The sequence below is a fragment of the Excalfactoria chinensis genome, chromosome 5, assembly GCF_039878825.1.
Source record: "Excalfactoria chinensis isolate bCotChi1 chromosome 5, bCotChi1.hap2, whole genome shotgun sequence".
Classification (NCBI taxonomy): Eukaryota; Metazoa; Chordata; class Aves; order Galliformes; family Phasianidae; genus Excalfactoria; species Excalfactoria chinensis.
The window spans coordinates 19,393,744-19,414,672 of record NC_092829.1 but is presented as its reverse complement, the minus strand read 5'-3'; the positions used below and the strand labels follow the sequence as shown (position 1 = coordinate 19,414,672).

The 20,929-nt window shown below is 43.9% G+C and overlaps 1 protein-coding gene across 10 annotated transcripts in view; it reads left to right on the top strand.

Annotated features, from left to right (window-relative positions):
* Window positions 1–20,929, top strand: part of ADCK1 (aarF domain containing kinase 1) — an 80,330-nt gene that overhangs the window by 10,949 nt on the left and 48,452 nt on the right. For all 10 annotated transcript variants that reach the window (XM_072337066.1, XM_072337065.1, XM_072337063.1 and 7 more), the window contains exon 3: window positions 1,581–1,664. In XM_072337066.1, coding sequence (XP_072193167.1) covers window positions 1,581–1,664 — 84 coding nt within the window. The remainder of the gene's footprint in view (window positions 1–1,580; window positions 1,665–20,929) is intronic.

The following is a 20,929-nucleotide window of genomic DNA, read 5'->3' as shown; positions in this document are numbered from 1 at the left end:
ATGAACGCTATGTACTGTAGCTGGAATATTTCTCACACAGTAACAGGGATTTGGCAATGTCAGTGTTGCCTATCAGGATCATCATAATACTAATTTAGTGTTTAAGATTATGATGTAATTAGCAAATACTTAATTAATTCCCTCGTCCTCTAATGCAGGCCAATCTGTTAGCTGCTTCTCTTCAAGTTGGAGGTGATAATTACCCTCATGGACTAGAGATAAAATACGAACCAACTGAAGCATTCATACAAGACTGATTTGAACATCCTTTCACTTCACTGTTGTTGTTTGAGGTTGGAACGATACTTTAAAAGTTTTTCTTTTGAGTGTATGTTTGTGTAGCTGTGCACCTTCTGAATTCATCAGGGGCAAGAGAAGCTGAAAAGCCAGAAGAAAAAAATGGGTTTGCTCAGTTCCTAGTCTGGAAAACAGGAAACCTAAACTCTACAAGGAAAAAATATGTCCACTTATGTCTCATTCCTAGCTGGATTTCCTTGTGGATGCATCTCCAAGCCTTTGACTGTTGCTCCTTTGTTGACTCCAGTCCCTCTGTTTTGAAACAGATTTAATCTCCCTTTCTGTCTGACCTTCCTTATACACTGATTGTGCTTTAGGTGTTTCATCTGTGCCTTTCGTAGGCACATGTGCAGTGAAAGAAGGCCTAGTATCCCATTCCACAGTGAGATGCTACCCCTTTGTTAGGGAGGTTTTAGGAAAGCTTTAGATGTGTTATATGCAAATAGTTCTTCATAGCAAGGATCTTTAAACTTTAAGTGACATTCCTTACTCACCCTCCAAGTAAATTTTGAGGGCATGAGCTGTGTTTTTCTGCTCCATTTGCTGGCCTTCTGACTATGGAAAGAGAGGAACTTTAGTCAAAGGTTAAAACTGTGAAATACCCAATATTCATTTTCAGAAATAAAGGCATTTAGGAATTTCATTCTATTGCCTATGGCTACATCTAGCTAATAAGCTTCAGCTGGTTCGCCATGTTGTACTTTTGCAATTGGGTATCTGACCCTTTTGCCCTCTAGTCCTTCATGAAGTTGAGTATCCCAGCAAGTACTACTGCTTGTGGTTATCACTAGGCTGCGTTAAGCCACTCTGTGTCCCTTCTGAGCCATCTTTCCAGACCGAGTTCCCAGTGCACCTGTGTCCAGCTTGTCTAACTGCACGTGTGAAGATCAGGTGTAGGATAATGGGTGGAGCACAAACAGGACTTTGTGATCTGTGTTACTAACCACAGGCCTTATTGTGGAAACTCCAGATGGCAGCCCACGGTGCAAGGTGCAGTACAGAGATTATGTAAGTACTTAGAGCTTCTCTAGAGGTAGACAGTATAGGAATGCCGAGCATTGGCTGTTTTTGATAGTTGCATGCCTCTGAGATCCCTGCACTGCTTACTCTAAATGTTTAATGCTTTTTTGTTGTTGTTTTTTTATGGTTTATTAATGTAAACTCCGCTGTGGAACTTAAGCTTTGGAACTTGAACTACATACATCTTCCTAAACAGATGGTTTGTTGGTTTTTAGTCCAAGATAACTTCAGAGCTTGATCAGCTTTTCTGTTTTTGTTTGCAGACAGCAGTTATCACCTATGACTACCTCACCTCCCTTCGCAATGTCCCATATGGTTCAGAGGAATATGACTTCCTCAAATCACAGGTAGGTTGTACTACTGAATTGTGTTCCTCAGAAGCTCTTTCAGGCACAGGTATGTTTCCAGAGCCATTGCTATAAAACAAGTTGTCAAGCTGTCAGCTTAATGATTCAATATGCCTTCTACCAAACTGTTGATCACCACAGAGGCAAACTGTGGAGCATTCTGGATAACAATCAGGCAATACCTGCATTGCTGAATGGAGAAGTTCCTATGTCAAGAATAGGCACGTGCAACCAGTGCTTGCTTATGCCTATTAGAGATTCAAGTTCTTATTGAATGGGGTAAGATGCGTTTGGGCCCTGTTACCAGTTCCCTGCTGCCTGGAGTGGCTGTGTGGAGGTCAGGGGCAGAGAATGGTCTGTCAGTGGTTTCTTATACTATTTATCCAAGCAGGGTAATGCTCAAAGGCTGAGAGATATAAGTAAAAGCAGAGTCTTGGACAGGAAGTAATAGGGATGAATTAGGTCTGTCAGTCTTTCAAGAAATCAGAAGTAATTGGGCAATGATACATCTTGCTTTAAGACTGTTTTCTGTTGTGTTTTGATATAACCAACTAGCGTGAATAGAAGATGCATTTGTGGTGAGAAGTATAAGCATCCCTGTTGCTTCTCTGAGACCTGTGCTATGCCTTTCCCTCTATCCTGCAGCCCTACAATATCTTGATCTGTGATCAATCCCAAGTTTTACTTCAGTATATATCGTGTAGCCACCGTCTCTCTTCTATTCAAGCTCAAGGCGGAGTTGGAGTGAGAAATGTGGTCTGTGCCTGCATTGTGCCAAGGCTTGTGCCAGCCATACCGGCTCAGACCTCACCCAGAGTTAGAAATCAATGGCATTTGGACTTAAGCATGCTTTGGGTTCCTCTGGCAGAGAAACAACACCAACAGCGTGGTCCGAAAGTGTTTTCAGGATAATTCACATAGCAGCTTTTCTAGGCTTGTTCTCATCCTCTCCTATGTAAAGATGCTAAGCAGCTGTGTTGTAGTGTCTCATCCCAAGTAAGTGGCACTGATACCCTGACATAATGTAGGGATAGGCTTGTTGGACTCCGGAGTTCTGCTTTCCATCTGCCCATGTCTCTGTCATTTGCTTTTGAAACCTGGTTTGCAGAAAGGCTGCCTGTAGCTTTCTTGGGCAACAACCAAGTTATGGAGTCATCAGTACTGTGGACAACTTATTTGGCAGCTTTTTGTAGCAGCCCTTGCAAATTCTTGACCTTTTGCTGTATGTCTCCATGACTTCATTAACCTCTGTCATGCAGGCTTCAATGGTTTGTCAATTCATGCCCTTGCAACTGGTCCAGGCCCTGTTTGCTGGCGCTGCTCAGAGCTGTGCTCTCCCTGCGTGGCTGCCAAGACTAGCTGAGTCAGTGTCTGTCTGTGGCAGCGTGAGTGGCTCAGTGGTGTGGCCAACACTAGCCTTTGGCTGCATGAAGTAGAATGAGCAGGGAGATGGAGAGAAGAGAGTACTTGCAGAAATAGTGTGAATTAGCAAATCCCTTTGACCTGTGAAGGCCTGTCCTGCTGGCAAATGTTAAAGAAGTTTGTTGGTGTAGAACCAGCTCAGAAGAGGATAACGTTTAAGAAGTTGATTCTAAAGGTTAGATGCTGGATGAGACTAAGAGAACACAAATGCTTTTCTTAAGTGTTCTGTGTAACTTGTTACTTGTACTTGTCTCTGTCCTTGATTGATCTTTGGTGCTCTTGGCCATAAATTGCATTCTTTTGCCTTTCTGTCCTTCTTGTGAAACCAGGCTAACTTTCTCTCTATATGCTGAGTTTGGACTTTGAAATATGTGCATGAGTTGGTTACTGATTTCCAGCTTCTTTTTTTGTGCTGTACTTAGAACAGAGTTTCTGCGAGGCATGGGCTTAGTGACCTTGGGGCTGTGGATAGTACCAACAGGTCTGGGTGCAGCTGCTGTGCCTCTCCTCTGGTGAGGGCATCCATGCAGTTGCATACGTGCCTGAGATGTGGAGATAGCTGTGAATTGAAAAGGACTACCTTCTGTGTAGCTCTCCTGGTACTCAGTATACTGGTGGGTGCTGCTTGAGTGCAAATGATAATACTTGACTCTCCTCAGATTCCCAGTCAGCCATTAAACCGGGGCCTCTAAATTACCCACAGGGTAATTTAGATGGGAGATGAGAAGCTTCAGTGGCAGCACCAGTCCCTAAGCCTGTTGGGGTGAAACAGGGCCATAGTCATTAGGAAGCAATTAAATGCAAATCAGATTAAGAAGGAAGTGGGTTCCCCAGGGGCTTTTAGCCAGGTTCCCACTTAGCTCCAAGGAAACCTCTTCAATCTTACTCTATTTTTCTGTCCCTCATGGGCCCCTTTGATGCTAATGTTCTCAGTTAGTCAGTTCTAAGCATCTTTTTATGGTCAGTAGATTGGTGAAGTATTTGCTGCTTTCTACAGGGTGAGAAGCAGTAGCTGGAATTTCACTGTGTGTCCCTGGGGTTGATTCTATCATTTATGCATCTGTGTGTTTCCCAGCAGCCATGAGATACAAGGAGCCACCTTCCTGAAGGCACTCATAGCCCTTCTTCAACAGCAGTGAAGTCTTATCTTTTCCACTGCTGTTGCTTCCTGTAGCAGGGGTGAACCAGCTCAAGTAGTCAGACTTCACATCCATAACATTGTGTGCTTTGCCTCATCACCAATGTCTTCAACCTTAGATAGAAATCCTTTTCTGGCCTGTCTGTCCTTGATCTGCATGTGAAGGTATTGCCAGGGTACGAATACCAAAGCCAGTGGTAGCCAGGGTTAAACTCAAGACACGGGATATCTGTAGATCTAGTGCCAGAAGAATTTTGGGAAGGTACAAGCTGTATTCAGTATATGGCTTTTCCATTAAATGATTCCAACCATCTTTGCATGTATGAGCTTGGGCATTTCTTTCTCTTCCTGCCTCTGGTTGTATGGAAAATCAGAGGAAGCATTTGGGCACAGTGCCCTTTCCCAGGTGGGATGTTTCTTACCTATTCCCTTCTCAACAAATAATTTTGTTATGTGAAGGGCTGCATTTCTTTGATGTTCCCCTGCCTCCTTGAGCAGTTGTTTCATCAGTGCTGAGTCAGCCTACCCTTTGACGTTTTCATTGTGCATCTCATCATAGCACCTGGATGCCTTGTTAGATGCTTCCTATATTGCTGGCATCAATTTCTGTTGATCCTGCTGTCAGGTGGTATCTCAAAACATGTTTGTTTAAGAGCTGGCACCAGTGGACTTCTATGTTATTCTCGTCAAAGTAAGAGGATTGCAGTGGGTCATTCAGCTTGCAAATTTCTACACTAGTGATCATCGGTGAAAATCTTGAGCAGGGCATTTATTTTGTCATTTTATTATGTAAGGACAGAAGTTACTGCTGCAATTGTGGATACAGATTTTTATTTTTTATTTTTAACAGAGAGGAGATAGCAAGGAGAGAGAAGATCTCTGGTCAAGGTGTCTCTGGAGACAGTAAGAATCCATTCTTGAATTAACTTTGTTGGCAATAGAATTGCTTTGTCAGGGAAAAGCCATTTGGGGAGGTTAATTAACTTCCTCTTTCTGAGAACAGAATGTGGATGTTCTCATCAGGCTCATGGTTATTGGGCTTTCAGTATCTGGACAAATATTTTGAAGGTGAAACCTAGTGACCTTGTGCCATCCTTACACAAGATAGTATTTCTTGTTCCTTCAGAGTTATTATGGTCATATGTCAGGTTTGTTTCTCATGGGGAAGTATTTTGGAAAAAAAAGAAGTCTCACGGTGATGTTACCTGACTGAAGGACACTGCCACCCAGGAAAGAAAACGAGCGTACCTGTGTATGTTTGGTTGGTTTCTTTTTAAATATTGTACATTTCTTGATACCTCAGACCAGCAAAATAGCCTTTGTCTGTGGCCTTCCACCAGGATTCAGTAATACTGTGTGTCATTATAGGAAGGGAGATACCAAAATAGTTTCTTTACGGTGGATCTAGACTGTGCCTGCAGAGAAATGCCTTGGAGGTCTCCACGCAGTCCTTCAAACTGACAGCTCTGAGTGAGGGCCAGGGGTTGTTCTGCACCACAGCTGGTGCATGCGCTGGTGGTTCTTTTTGCCTTCTGAGCCTGCTCACCAGAGTCTGAAGATTGAATTGTCTCGTGAAGGGCCTGGAGCGTCTCCCCTATGAGGAGAGACTTAGGGAACTGGGTCTGTTTAGCCTTGAGAAAAGAAGGCTGAGAGGGGACTTGATCCAGGTTTATAAATACCTGGGGTGTGGGAACTATAGTGGCGAGGCTGGTCTCTTTTCAGTAGTGCGTGGGGACAGAACTAGGGGCAATGGGCTGAAACTTCAGCATAGGAAGTTCCGCACGAATGTGCGCAAGAACTTCTTTACGGTGAGGGTGACGGAGCACTGGAACAGGCTGCCCAGGGAGGTGGTGGAGTCTCCTTCTCTGGAGATATTCAAGACCCGCCTGGACGCCTACCTGTGCGACGTGGTGTAGGGAGCCTGCTTTTGCAGGGGGGTTGGACTCGATGATCTCTAGAGGTCCCTTCCAACCCCTACAATTCTGTGATTCTGTGATTCTGTGAATTTCCATAGGAGACGTGGCGTAGCTGTTAGGTGGCAGTGACTTTCTGTCACCAAACTAAATGGGAACCAGTGAGAGCGGTAAAGAACTTCACATCTCATCTGCAGTACCTGAGCTGATCGTTTTAGATTGCCTCATGCTTGTAGATAAGTCTTATATGTATGGAATGACGGACAGTAGTGCAGCCTAAAGAAGCTACTAATAGGGCCAGCTCTTTCCTTCATGACTCCACTTAGAAGTGTTGCTGTCTAGCAAACTTTCTGCTGGCACATAAAGCATGAAAGCTTTGCACCAAAAACACATGACATGCTGTAAAATAGCTCTTAAAATTTTAAGACACTTCCCTTTCCTCCTGCTTTCTAGAGTTTGGTCAGTTACATGTTATGGTCACAGCATCTCAAGGTTTTAATTCTGTAGTGTGGAAGGTCAATTTTGGGATGAGTGCCTAGAAAGAAGGGTGTCTTTCAGTCCTCTGTGCAGGTTTCTTCAGAGAAATAGGCCATCTCACTGTGGTGTTTTTGGAGGAGAGGGAAGGAGAGAAGTGAGGGGAAATAATACCTAATTTATTGCACTGTTCTTGCTGGCTCAGCACTCTCATTCCTGAAATGTCTCACAAGGAGCATGAGTGTCCAGTATCAGGTATGTCCCTGATCTACAAGGTTTGCCTAAGCAGTCATGTCTTTAGGGCACCTCCCCAGCTGGAGTGAAACTGTGGGCCTTGGGAGTGTTTTGCCTTCTCTCCTCCAGGTGGGGCTATCCCTTTGCATTTGAATCCCTGAGGTCCTCATTACTTCGATTTTTTTATAGCTGCTGAGGTGTGCATAATAGCCAGAGGAACATCTGAAGAACATTTCAGCTGGTGCAGAGAGGAACCTATTGGAAGCTCTTGAGGGATGTGGGTTACAAGGAGCTTGCATCATGAGGAGCGCCATGAAAGGAGCAACTGGAACATGGAGAAATAGTTTTATTTAGTGTTTAGACTACATCTTGAGTCTTGGTGTGACATAGACACTCAGTGGTGCAAAGTCAGAGACTTAGAAAGAGGTGGTGTTGGCTTTGAAGAACTCAGGGTTTAGAATGACTTGTTTGCCTGGATTTTCACCCTGGATATGAAAGGTGCAAATAGATACGCATGCAGGATTTCTCAGAGGACTGAAGAGGGAAGGAAGCAGAAAGAAAGTGAGATCTCTTAGGGTGCTACTGTATGTAACTTAAGACTGTTGTAATTGACTTTGGATCAGTACCTATGTAGGAATGTTTTCTTAGTGAGGGACTGGGAGGTGTCCAGCTACTACTAATCGGTTTATAGAACTTAACAGAATCCAATAACAGCCCAGGTTAGAAGGGACCTTGGAAGACCACCAGGTCTGGCCCTTCATGGAAACTGGCAGAAGCTAAAAGAACTCGATTGTTGTAGGTTGCCTGTAAAATCAGAAGGGATAACAAATAACCAGTGATTTACCTATTTTAAAAATAGGAAGACAATTGGCTTGAGTGTTGAAATAATCTTATGTGAGACTGGTAAAAATAGATGTCATTCAATGTGAGGATAGAGTATGGCGATATAAAAACAGAGGTAAAAAGGCTGGTGTTGCATGTGGAAGATACTTCATATATCAGGCCAAGAATTTCAGAGCGGGGCTGAAAACTGTAGATTTGATATGCTAAACTAGTGACCTTACAGCACTATCCCCAAAGCGTATCTGATAAAAGAGTGTGCTGAAGGGTAGCATGCAATGATCTTACCTGTCAAGCCAGTGTCTTCCTTTAGTCTCTTAAGTGAGTGCTGAGGGAATTGCTGTGGTGGTTGATGTCTTGCAAACATTTCCCTGAAGTTCTTAGCAGTATTGAAGGCATCTTAGTGGGTTTCAGGCAAATCCTTTCACATGTGTTGGGGCTACCCAGTTTGCACATTGAGGTTACAGTGCCTCTGTTGGGAACTGTTTGGTGTTCCTCCATCTCAGGGCCAGGCAGGAGTCTGTGAGGCTGGGGAAGACTTGTGGACTAGAAAAAAGGGAGCAGTATGTTTCTGAGCTGGAGCAGCAGTCGATGTAGTCTAGAAACAAAACAAAATGTAGAGTTCAGTCCCAGGTATAAAAGCAACCCCTTCATTTATTGACTAGAGTGTTCAGATGCTCTGCCTAGAAATCTGCTGATGTGAGTATGTCTGCATTTTAGTGCATCTGGCTTGGCATGTCTGTCCACCTGTAGGTATGTGCCTTTGTGTCTGGGATTTATTTGTGTTGAAATAGCCACTTCCAAGGCAGAATCAAAGGTGGTTTTGGTGGAGCGAATCTTGACATCCTGCCTAGTTAAGCCTACTTTGGTCTCACAGGATTGGCTTGGGGTTTCTCCCCAGCTTTTTTTTTATTATTATTATTTTTGAGAGAGAGTCCAGTCTCAGTGAACACAAATTCTGCTGATGGTGCACCCTTCAGAATAGCTTGCTGCTCCTTCCTCTGCAGCAGCATCATCTTGGCAGGTCTGACACCAGCAACAACTTGTTTTTGTCAGTGTACTGAGCTGATGTGACTTGCAAGGGGCCCACGGGGAGCAGATAAACATAGTGACAGGGGTCATCTTTATACAGCCTCAACTCTGTTCCTAGGTCCACTTTAACAATGAATTTGAGTGTAAGCCCATGCATAAACACAGGTGCACAGTGCTTTATGAGATGCCTCCTGCCAAGCCTGGATTCATTTACTACCTTGCCAACTTTGCTGAATTTAGAGGAAATTTCACTGAAAAGGTCACTAGCAAAATTGCTTTAAAAAACAAACAAACAAAACCCACAAAACAACAACAAACAAAAACAACAACAAGCCAGATCCTAAAATGTCTTCACTGCCCCTGCAGTTTCTGTTTGAAAACGTATTGGTTTTGAGCTGCCTGTGAACTGTGTAACTGTGACTCCAGTTTGTTATCATAGGGCTTCTCTGAACACAAGTCTTTTTGAGGATTGCTGAAGGGCAGCAGGCTTTGCACTCCCACTTGTTTATTGTGGAATTGTTGCGTGAAGAAGGGAAGATACGGTTTCTTCCCTGGAGCTCTTTCTGTTGTATTCATAGTCAGGCAGCACAGCTGGGCATTTCCAGAGCCTAGCAGGAGGTTTTTCATCTCTGAAATGCCCTGGTAGTGCTTGTTCTGTATCTCTTCCTTACTTTTATTTCTTGAAGTAAGCCGAGGTTTTACTGTTGTAGTCTGAACGTTTGCTGCCAGTGATGGTTTCTATGCAGTGAAGAGTTAGCAACAGCAGGGATGTTAGCAGGGACCACACTTGCCTCACTTTGTGTTGGTGCTTGTGCTGAGCTGTTTGCTTGAAGATGAGATGTCTGCAGCCTAAAGCTTGTGAAAAGGTCCCAAGTCTATACCTGCTCCTGACTGGCAGGTCATAGATTCACTGCAGCTTCCCTTCATCTCTATTGGCCCTGGAGATGTCAGGTTAGGGACAGGCCTGGATTCACTTAACAGAATCCTGCTCTTCTGCTTCAAACTCTGATCTGCTGCAGCTCTGCCTTTAACTCCTACCATTTATGCTCCAGCACTGCCTGTCACCTCCTTTGCTCTCTGCTTCCCAGCAGATGGGATACAGACTTACTTCACCTAGTGTTGCACTCTTTGGTTACTCACAGGGCAAAGGGTTGCCACAAGATTAATTTTCAGAGAAAATCGAGACCCAGGCCCAGGGTGGTTTCATTGCCGGGTTCAGGTAGGACTCGCATGCTGCAGCTTTGCATGTTTTTGTCAAAGGCAGCTGAGCCAGGACTTCTCCCCTTCCCAGTTCCCTTCTGGAGTAGTGTTCTGAGCAGTGCCGGAGCTTGGTCCTCACCTGGAGTCACAAGCACTTGTGTTTGCCTTACCTTCTTTTCTGGAAATCTCACTCCTGAAACAGTTCAGTGTGAGGTTCCATAATGTGCTGAAATCTGATGAGCTCACAGCACGAGAAACTCTTCCAATTGTAAACAGTCTACAAAAGCTGTTACGCTGCATATTAGTAATGAAAGACCAGTACAGACATGTGGCTTTTATTTGAAAAATATTAAATTTAGATAAAGCAACAACAAGAAAAGACAGACTTTGTCCTTTTGCAAAATCCCTTAAATGGTGGGACATATGTGTGGCTAATGAAGGAAGGTTGCTTAAAATATCTCAAAAAAAAAAATGTTCACTGCTTATAATTGTTGGACATATGTGTAGTTAATTAAAGAAATAATGTGTAGATAAGTCACACAACCACCATCCCAGTAACAGATGCCCCTCCTCCTACCCACATTGCTCAAGAAATTTCATCTCAACAAGGGAAATGAATTCTCAATTGCAACATACCTAGTAATTAACCGCACTGTAATTCTGATGTGCAGTGCTGTCACCCGCCATCGGATGGGAGTGGGAAAGGCACTGCATTTTGTTGATGGTTGAACATTTGTTTTCCTCATCATTTTGACACCAGAGGTAATTGCCATTCCTGAAATATTCTCTTGCTATCATTACAAAGCAACTGTTAGGGACAAATTAATTATGAAGAGTCTCGTTATGACAGATTAATAGGCCAACAGAGATTTCTTTTCCTTCTTTCAAACAACTGAATAGTAAAGTCTAACAGCTCCCATATAACTGTTAGGATCATGTGTTTTTCTGTAAACCAAAACTTACTTTGCTGGAGATGAGGGATTTACAAAACTGGAAATAGAGTGTGTTTCCAAGCTTACTTTAATTGAGCTTTTGGTTTTCCAGTATCATGTGCCAAAGTAAGCATGAGATGAGGCACTGCCATATGGAGGGGAGGTCTTCATGATTGGTATTGAACCAGTAGGATTTTGGTTTAGCAGCATCATGAAGGCTTAGAAGTGAGAAATGATAGACTTGTGGATTTGATGGGTTTTAGAACGAGGCACTAAGTCATTATTCGAACTACTTTGTTCACTAAAGGTTCTTGCTGTGAAGGACATAAGATTTGTGTTGTTCAAGCCCACGAGAGCAGAGTTAGAAATAACTGAATGGCTCATGGCTGTGTTTAGAAGTTCACTCAACTTAAGTGTAGTCAGGATAGGAATTTATACGGACTTATTTGTGCTTTCCAAGAGTCAGTTAGATGTGTATCATTGACTGCCTACTACAGGATGTTAGTAGATCACATGTGCTGATGAGCATACAATTAAAAATGAGTCTGTGTTAGGCTTTGGAACAGGCATAATGTAGATTTAAAGAAGCCCTGTTCATATCTGTCAGCTTTGCCTTGTTGGAAGTCTCACTCAAGTTATTAGGCAGTGGTGACTTAGCAGAATCTATCTCACTGGGACCAGCATCCTCTCTCTTGAGTTTTTCAGTGCTAGCCAAGTGTTTGTACATCCAGCACTCTCTCTCTTCCTTCAAAAGGATCAAATCCTCAGTGGCACAGTCCCCGTTCATGCCACGATCTCCTCAGTGGGAGAAGACAGAAGCTCCACTCTTTTCTATAGACTAAATCAAGACAATATCTATCACATTTTCGTTGCTAACCTGCTTTCTGGAGTCAACTCCACGTTTAATTTTAACTTCATCTTTTTTATAGGATTTCCATATGAAGTATGCAAATGTTGTTGTATTAAATATACAAGGAGTAATAGATATCAGATGCTGATAATCCATAAGTAATGCTTTCATTGCTTGCTTCACAACCGTGTTATGCAGTGCTTAATTCTCTGTGGTCCTTTTCATTGCTCAGATTTTTGTCATGGTTTTGCAACTTTGTAATTTTGCTATCAGTATTCCACATCATAACATCATGTTAAGCATAGATAATTTTGACAAATCTGCTGCTCACAGAAAGAAGACTACATGTCCCAGGGAGCACCACGGTCAGTCATATGACCAGGACTATATAATCTCACCTCAGTGCTGGACTCGCTCTCTCGGATCCTGCCAGCCATGGGGGAGTGTGTGGAAGCGTTCCAGCCGTTTCGCCTAGAGTTACAGTAGGCCTCTCAGTTTCGGGACTCACTCTCTCTTATTTTACTTGATTTGTTAGCCTTAATTCCAATTATATTGCATTATATTGTGTTATTCTGTATTCCGATATAGTATTTAGTAAAATAGTGTGCCTCCTTAGATCGCTGCCGCTGTATTTATTTTCTCTTTCCCTGTTTTCTTTTCCTTTTGGGATAGCGGCCCTGCAGGCCGTCTATACCCCTGTCATGGGTGCCGGTAGATTTTAGGGTAACCTATGACATAATTGGTGGAGAATGCGGGCAGATTGCCAGCAAAAGTGGGCATAATTTGGGCAAAAGTGGGCAAAAACTGCAAAAGCTGCTGTTTTTCCTGCTGTCCTTTTAGTTTTTTACAGAGCTACGAGTTTTTTTTTCGTTAAGGAGCTATCTGAAGTTTACGTTTCTGCACCTGGGAGCTTGACCTTGAAAGTCCAGGCGGACTGCCAATACCCCAGAATATTTTGTAAACTTTTAGCTCTGCTATCTCGTTATTGAAGAGAGGAAAAAAAAATGTGTGCTCTGTTAAAACTGCTTGTAAAACTGCTTTTCAGGGGACTGCATGCTCCTTGTCCCTTCCCTGAATCCATTATGCAGTTTTTGAATGCCCATTTGACCACACTGTTAATTTCCCTGAACATACTGTTGGTTATTTTATTAATCTCACTCAGTATCTGGATTTATAACATTCTGAGGAAGTCTTCCCCAGAACCAGAGAATACTGAGTGGCAGGGAGTGTGGAGAGGCTTTGAGGAGACTTTAAAAAGGCAGACATCTTCAGTGTCATGGAGCTTTACTCCTGAACACTTGAAGAATCCTGAGAGCTTTATCGCATATTTGAGGCAGGAATGTTGCGGCACAGGCAGATCTCAGGAGGCACAAATGATTTGGGGCCTGGCTAATGCTTATCAGGCCTTATTCAATACCATTCCAGAGATGGAAAAAGTTTTTGAAGCTGAGAGAGAGAGTCTCAGAGCTGAAAAGGCAGAGAGGGAAAAAGTTTTTGAAGCTGAGAGAGAGAGTCTCAGAGCTGAGATGGAGAGTCTCAGAGCTGAGAGAAATGACCTCCTATATCAGCGTGACACCCTCCGGTCCGAACTTGATGCTTTCTGGTCCAGGCAAGACGCACCCCAGTCTGTGAGAGACGCCCTTCAGTCTGAGCGAGATGCCCTTCAGTCCGAGCGTAACACTCTCCAGTCCAAGCGTGACACTCTCCAGTCCGAGTGTGACACCCTCCAGTCTGGACACGACACTCTCCAGTCCAAGTGCAACACTCTCCAGTCTGAGCACGACGCCCTCCAGTCCGAGTGTAACAACCTCCGGTCAGAGCAAGGCTCCTTCCCGAGCCCAGACGAGGCAGCCTGTAGCGGAGCAGCGCAACCCCAAGCGGACAACACCGGTCTCGGCTCCCCCGGTGGGTCTGTTCCATATCTGGAAGGGGTTGGTGCGCTTCCGGGCTGAGCAGGCACCCGCTGCTATGGCCACGGGGCAGGAGGTCATGCTGCCCCCCATCCAGCCCGCTGGAGGCCCGGCCGTCCAGCATGACGGATGGCCTTAGATGTGGCTGAACGGGAGAGGTGGCCAATGCTTCATCTTTATACTGATTCATGGACGGTGGCAAATGCCTTATGGGAGTGGTTGCAGCAGTGGGAACAAAACAACTGGCAACAACGAAGAGGTAAACCTATTTGGGCTGCTGAACTGTGGAAAAACATTGCTGCCCAAATAAGAAACATTGTTGTAAAGGTGCACCATGTAGATGCTCACGTGCCTAAGAGTAAGGCTACTGAAGAACATTAAAATAACCATCAGGTTGATCGAGCTGCCAAAACTGAGGTGGCTCAAATAGACTTGGACTGGCAGAACAAGGCCGAATTATTCCTAGCTCGATGGGCCCATGAGACCTCGGGCCATCAAGCAAGAGATGCAACATAAAAGTGGTCCATAGACCGAGGGGTGGACTTAACTATGCATGCTATTGCTCAGGTCATTCATGACTGTGAAATATGCGCCATAATTAAAGAAGTCAAGAGGATGAAAACTTTTTGGGGGGAAGGGCGATGGCAAAAATATAAATATGGGGAGGCATGGTAGATTGATTATATCACCTTGCCATGATCTCGCAATGGTAAGCGTTATGTGCTCACCATGGTGGAGGCAACCACTGGGTAGCTCGTAACATACACAGTACCAGTACCCCATGCTATCGCCCGAAATACCATATTAGGGCTGGAGAAGCAAGTTCTATGGAGGCATGGTACTCCAGACACTGCCCCAGCAGTTCCACTCCTATCCCTAACACTTGGGCAAGAAGCAGGAGCCCATGGTGAGGATGGTGTGGATGTGCCAAGTGAGCCACCCCGCAGTGAGGGGGGTCATCCTGCAGCCACGAGGCCTGAGTTCGCTGTTCCCCTATGAGGGTTTGGAGCTGAACTCTCCAGGCCAGGATGTGAAGCTGCTGGCACCAACGTGTGCCCCGGTGGCACGGTGGTAAACTGCCGCTTGCAACGCCGGAGGCCCGGGTTCGAATTCCCCCTGTGGCGCAAGTGGTAGAAGTGCCGCTCTGCTACACAGAAGGCTCGAATCCCGGGAGTTGGACTCAATGATCTCTAAGGTCCCTTCCAACTCGCACAATACTGTGATACTGTGATCACCTGCTGGGGAGTTTCTTGATGAGCCTCTCCTTGATGTTTCTGTCCCACTGGAAGGAACAGATACTTGGAGGATGGCCATACCACCAGCAGTGATGCTGGTCTGCTTCTCCGCTCTGCTTATGCTCTGGGCTCCTGCCTGACATCCAGATTGATGGAGACAGAGGAGGACAGTCCCAAGAAGTCCTCCGTGCAGTGGCCCTGTAGCTTAGGGAAAGGATGAGTGCACCTTGATGTGGGGGACGCCCTGCTAGTGCTGCCTTTCTCCCTTTCTTCCCTCCACCGTTATCATGTTCCTCTTTCCGGCAGTTTTGTCATTTCCTTGACTTAGTAAATAATAGTGTGTTAAGCTATGAAGTTTTATTTCCAGCTTAAGGATTTGCATGAAATAGATATAAGTTGTTAAGAAAATAAGGTTGCTGATTGCTCACAACTATATATACGTGTGTATGTGTGTAATAAGCATAATGTAATGATGTAGAATAAGGGGTGGAATGTCATGGTTTTGCAACTTTGTAATTTTGCTATCAGTATTCCACATCATAACATCATGTTAAGCATAGATAATTTTGACGAATCTGCTGCTCACAGAAAGAAGACTACATGTCCCAGGGAGCACCACGGTCAGTCATATGACCAGGACTATATAATCTCACCTCAGTGCTGGACTCGCTCTCTCGGATCCTGCCAGCCATGGGGGAGTGTGTGGAAGCGTTCCAGCCGTTTCGCCTAGAGTTACAGTAGGCCTCTCAGTTTCGGGACTCACTCTCTCTTATTTTACTTGATTTGTTAGCCTTAATTCCAATTATATTGCATTATATTGTGTTATTCTGTATTCCGATATAGTATTTAGTAAAATAGTGTGCCTCCTTAGATCGCTGCCGCTGTATTTATTTTCTCTTTCCCTGTTTTCTTTTCCTTTTGGGATAGCGGCCCTGCAGGCCGTCTATACCCCTGTCATGGGTGCCGGTAGATTTTAGGGTAACCTATGACAATTTTTGTCTTTGGGTTTTATTCACCACGATTTGTATTTTGCCAGATTCATTTGAGAATCTTTTCATTATATTTTTTTCTGTCAGGTCTCATACTGATTGACTCTGTAATAGGCCTTTTATCTGAAATTTATTATTTACCTTTCAGTCAACTTCAGAAGGTGCCTGGTTTTGACTTGCCTGCCTCCACTGCAGTATCGTCTTTGTTTTTTCTTGTCCAGTGTTAGCCTCCTATACCAGGTTCTTCTCCTTTTGACAAAGGAAAACCTTGACTTTTGCTCGTGTGAGATTCAAACTGAAGCCTCTGGATGTCTAGATGGTGGTTTGTTTTTTAAATTGTGACAAGTATGGCCAGTTTTGCAGTATTCTCCACTGAGGAGTTCCAATTGGGTAAAGAAGGAACAAGCTTTTCTTACCCTGTTTCTTCAGCTACCTGCAAAAGTTATCTGTAGTAATTGACATTTCTTATATAAAGAAAAGATCTGTCTTAGATTTCCACTGGATAAATCCCATTTCTTGCTATTTGTAATTGCTTCCCTGGCAGAGTGGGAAGTAAAGATGGTGATATTTTTCCACAGGCAATTAAGAAAAGATGTGTTTTAGAATGTCCTAGTTTGAACCACTCTTAATGACTATTGACCAAACATTTTGCTCCTGGATAGGATAGGTAACCTGAAAATGAAGAAATGAAGTCTTTCTGCTCCTTTTCTTGTTGAATGTGTGCCCAGCTCCCTGTGTGCTGATACTATTTCATGTCATACCCAGTTCCTCATAAGTAAAATAATGGCTGACAGTGAGTCTGCAGTGGGATGGGGTACTTCATTTTATTAAAATTATAATGAAATAAGACATCCATCAGCTTTACTAACTTTTTCACTCTTGTTATAATATATTTTACATTTCAAATGCAACATCCCTGCCTTGTGGATGCTCATTCATCTCCTGGGTGAGAGGTAAAACTCAACAACTGGGCAATGGAAAGGGCAAAATGTTGAATATATAGGCGTACATTAAAATTTCATTGCCTTCATAACCTAGGTGAGCCATAGCAACATGCAGGGTTAACACATGCTGTGCTTTTTGTTGTGATACTACATACAATAAAGACTATTTGCCTCTGGCACTGCTGAAGGTCATTCCTTCTACCTGTTGTGGGAGCAAAAAATAATGTGCTCTGGGTAGTGACTAAACATACAGGCTCACTTGGGCCACCCTTTTGTTCATCTCAGTGTGATGCCATGTCTAATATTTGTACGTCTTACTTTTTTAAACTGCTACCACATGCTATTTTTAAGTGGCACCCTCAAAGTCAGTGTAAGTTCTCACTGTTTCTTGTGTTCTTGTGTTCCATGAAGATTCAGCAGACCAAATGCTACTTTCAGGGGCACCCACGTGAGTGTGTTTTTTTTTCCAGATTCTGCTTCCATTGGCAACTACGCAGACCAGCTGTTTCCAGTGTGAAAGCAGAGGAGTGGCTATGGGGAAGGATCTGACCTTCTAATTGCAGTTTAGCAAGACTGTTGTTTGTACATGAATCTGAAGAGGCACCAGCTCAGTCTCCATAGTGGTGTCACTGCTGGGATGCTAATAGACGCAGCGCTCTTTCTTGGTGTGGAGCTGTGTGCTCTTAACTAGAGGAAAAAAACTGGAGATATTTATATATTTCTCACTGAAGATAGCAACTCTGACTGATGCCCAGAGGGGATCAGATCTGCTGAGTAACAAGGGGACTTTTTTTCTTTTCCCAACATAGGCCCTTTTAAAATTAGAACTGTGCTTTACTATTGGTGATGACTTAGTGCCACCGCAGCCATTCTCTGTAGGTTGGATGTAGAGCTATGACAGTTGCTGCAATTTTTTTTGAATCGACAGCATAATCTCATGGTTGTTATCTTTCCTGAGTCCCTAGTGAATCTAATCTAATCACTTCTAGGTATTTCATGTATTGCAGTCTTTCTTCTCTTCAGGCACCCTTTTACTATGGGAAGAGGGCTGTACTTTAAAGGCCAGGGCATCTCAGATTAAAGAAGGGGAGAAGAATCTGCCTGTGTTAATTTGGTAAGGGAACAGTTTATTGAGATCTCTAGAGAGACTGCAATGGAAATTCTTCTTTCTGGATTCTGTGACCAAACCAAATGCTGGTATGCGTTTGTCACTGAGGAATTACGCCTGTTTTCTGTGCTTTCCTGGCCATTGTAGTGACCTGCCAGGAGTGAAGCTGCATATGTAGAAGGGGAGAAACTGCTGTCACATGGCTTAATTGCCTGACTTTGACTGAGATAGGTCCTGACTGGAGGTCAGCTGTGACATGCAGCTGGTAGGGTGGGATTCGACTGTCGGGAAGAAAAAAATGTCAGCCCAGATTCTTCGGCGTTGACAAAGTGGATGTGATGATTTCTCCCCTCCAGCAGCAACGGCTGCCTCTGCTCTTCCTTCTTCCCTGCACACCCACACTAGGAGAGCAGACTGTGTGAAGCTACCCTGTCTTGTGCCACTGTTGCTGAACTAGATGGGGGCTTAGCTGAGCTTTCTTCATCTTTCCTTCTCTGTATAGGGCATCCATCTTTATAAATCTCATCTGTCACCATATCTTAGAGGTTCCTCTAGACTCTATCTTTTCCATCTGCCTTTTACTGCAGGAAGGGGTAAGGAGACTAAGGAAAGAGGCAATCAAGTGTCCATCCTCGTGTTTGCTACTGAGATCTGTCACTTTTCTTTGACAGTCAGGAGTATTCAACGTTGGACAGATTAACTTGATATTTGTTTCATCTCATTTTCCATCTCTTCACTGTCCCCAATAATACTCAGTATGTTTCCCTTCCTGTTTACAGTGTCTGGTTACTTGAGCAGTTGGAAGATGTTAATCCTCTTGGTATCACTGGTTTTATTACGGAGGGCAAATCGTGAAACTCCTTCTCATCAATACCATCCTGGCTCAGCTGTCTTGCAGTGGTTCCTGTCATACCCTGCCTTATTCATTTTGCTTGTTCTACTTTACCTGTGACTTGGGATTTTTTTATTTTATTATTATTTTTTTTTTCCAGTGCAAAGACCATCTTTGCACCCCTGTCCCTATTGTGAAGCCTCCTTGTGCATAGCCATTGAAGATCAATGGCAACTAAATCCTACTGTGGCCTTGTTTGAGCTAATTTTCCCTCCCTTTCCATTGCCCAGGACCTGCACTCACTTCCCATGCTAATTCCTACCCAGTGTTTTCTTGCAATGGGTATAACTGTCTGGAGAGTGTTCTCCCCCTGGAGCATTTTTGCTGCAAAAATCACCTCCTGCCATCAGGTTATTAATGCCCAGTTTCTGTAGGGTGTGTCAGCAGTTCTTGTTTAGGGAACACTTCTGAATGTAATGCACTTCGATTGATCTTGTTCCCTACAACAACTAAAAGTGATTAAAGCAGGACTTAATAGAAGTGATGTCTAGGAGCCCCCTCACCACCAGTAAAGGCAGGACTATTGTAGATGGTGTCTTCACAACCTTCAGCTTGTTTTTACTGTTAGTCCACGTGATTTGATCCAAGCTGAGCTGAATTAATTTTGCTAGCAAGAATTTGAGAGGCACTGTGTCAAATTTATTATCGTTTCACCTGCCTCTGTAACAGGAGCTGCAGGCACTGTGATCAATGGATTGAGACACGTGCCTAATTTCACTGCAGCTTCTGTAAATGGCTCTGCTTTCTGCAGCCATGCTGTTGAGTGGCTTTCCTTTGTGGGTGCACTGTAGTTTAGCACGTGACAGCCTTGTGTACCCACTGTCCTCAGCAGGCTGAGATCAAGGCGTGAGCACAGAGCTGCACAGAACTATGAGAAAGTTTCACTCGTGTGAGAAATATAAAGTCTGGTTTGGCATGTGGAATGGCAACTAGCTTTCATTTTGCCCTCCAAGTTTCCCGTGAAGTAGCTTAGGCTTTGAAATATGTGTTCACCATTCTACTCAGAGGCTTTAGAACATAGTTCTGTTGTAAATTCTTCTTCCTTTCTTACCTTCCAAAGTTTCACTTCCGTATCTTTAGTGAGGCAATGCTCTGGTGTTACTTTGTGTCCATTTACAGTAAATCATCAATTTCTTTAATTGCGAAGGAGAGATCATTTCAAACAGCCATAGAAACCAGAAGGAAAAAGTATCTCTGAGAATTCTAACCAGTAACAGAGGGTCTTTTATTGTTCAGTTCCAGCTGTCTTCTTGCTTTTGGTGTGTTGGGTAGATAATCTAGCACAGAGAACAGAACAGGGAGCTGATTTTTATTCCCAGTCCTGACAGTACTGGGGGACCCACTCAAATTTTGACTGGCAGAAGATGTCTCCGAATCCATCCGGAATGAATGCTTACTTGAAGTTTGTTCTGGAACTCAAGTATATTTCTACCAATGGTGCGTAACTGTTCTTGCCTCCACTGGCTCCTTGAATGTATCAGATCTTCTGTGTTAAATTTCTGCAGACTTTACTCCTGCTAATCTTGCAGAAACCAGAATGGCTATGAACTGGTGAACTGGGCACTCTTCTGGTTTGTGTGCTGACAGCTGCTTTTATGGCTTTTGTCCAGTACTGCCATATATTATATATGCAGTATATTCAGCGCCTGTACCTACCAGAGGAAATACACCTCACAGTATGACAACTGATTTTATTTCCTCCTTATGGTTAAGTTACTCAGGTGTCCAAGAACTCTACTGCTGATCTATGCCGAAGTGTGTCTTAGCTGTTCCTTGCAGCAGAGATTTAGTTTTCTGAATGTTTATACTTTCAAGCCCTCAAGATTGTGTCTGAGGTATGGGCCTCTTGCCTGCAGCATCGAATCAATAATCTTACTGGCACAACTGTCACACACCCACTGGAGTTGATGTCTGTAGATAAAGGGCTCAACTTGACATCACTCTCAGATTACCATACTCAAGAGTTTGATCTGGAACCATTAGTGGGTGAGAACAGGCAGGTAATGCTGGAGCAGTACAAGTGCTACGTCCCAGTTATTTTATCTGGCCATCCCTTCCCTATGCTGCTTATTCTCTCTGCTAAGGAGACTTAGAAAGAACAGTGTCTTATGTCACAGAGGTGTTTAGAGGGGAATCAACTGCTCCCTTCTGA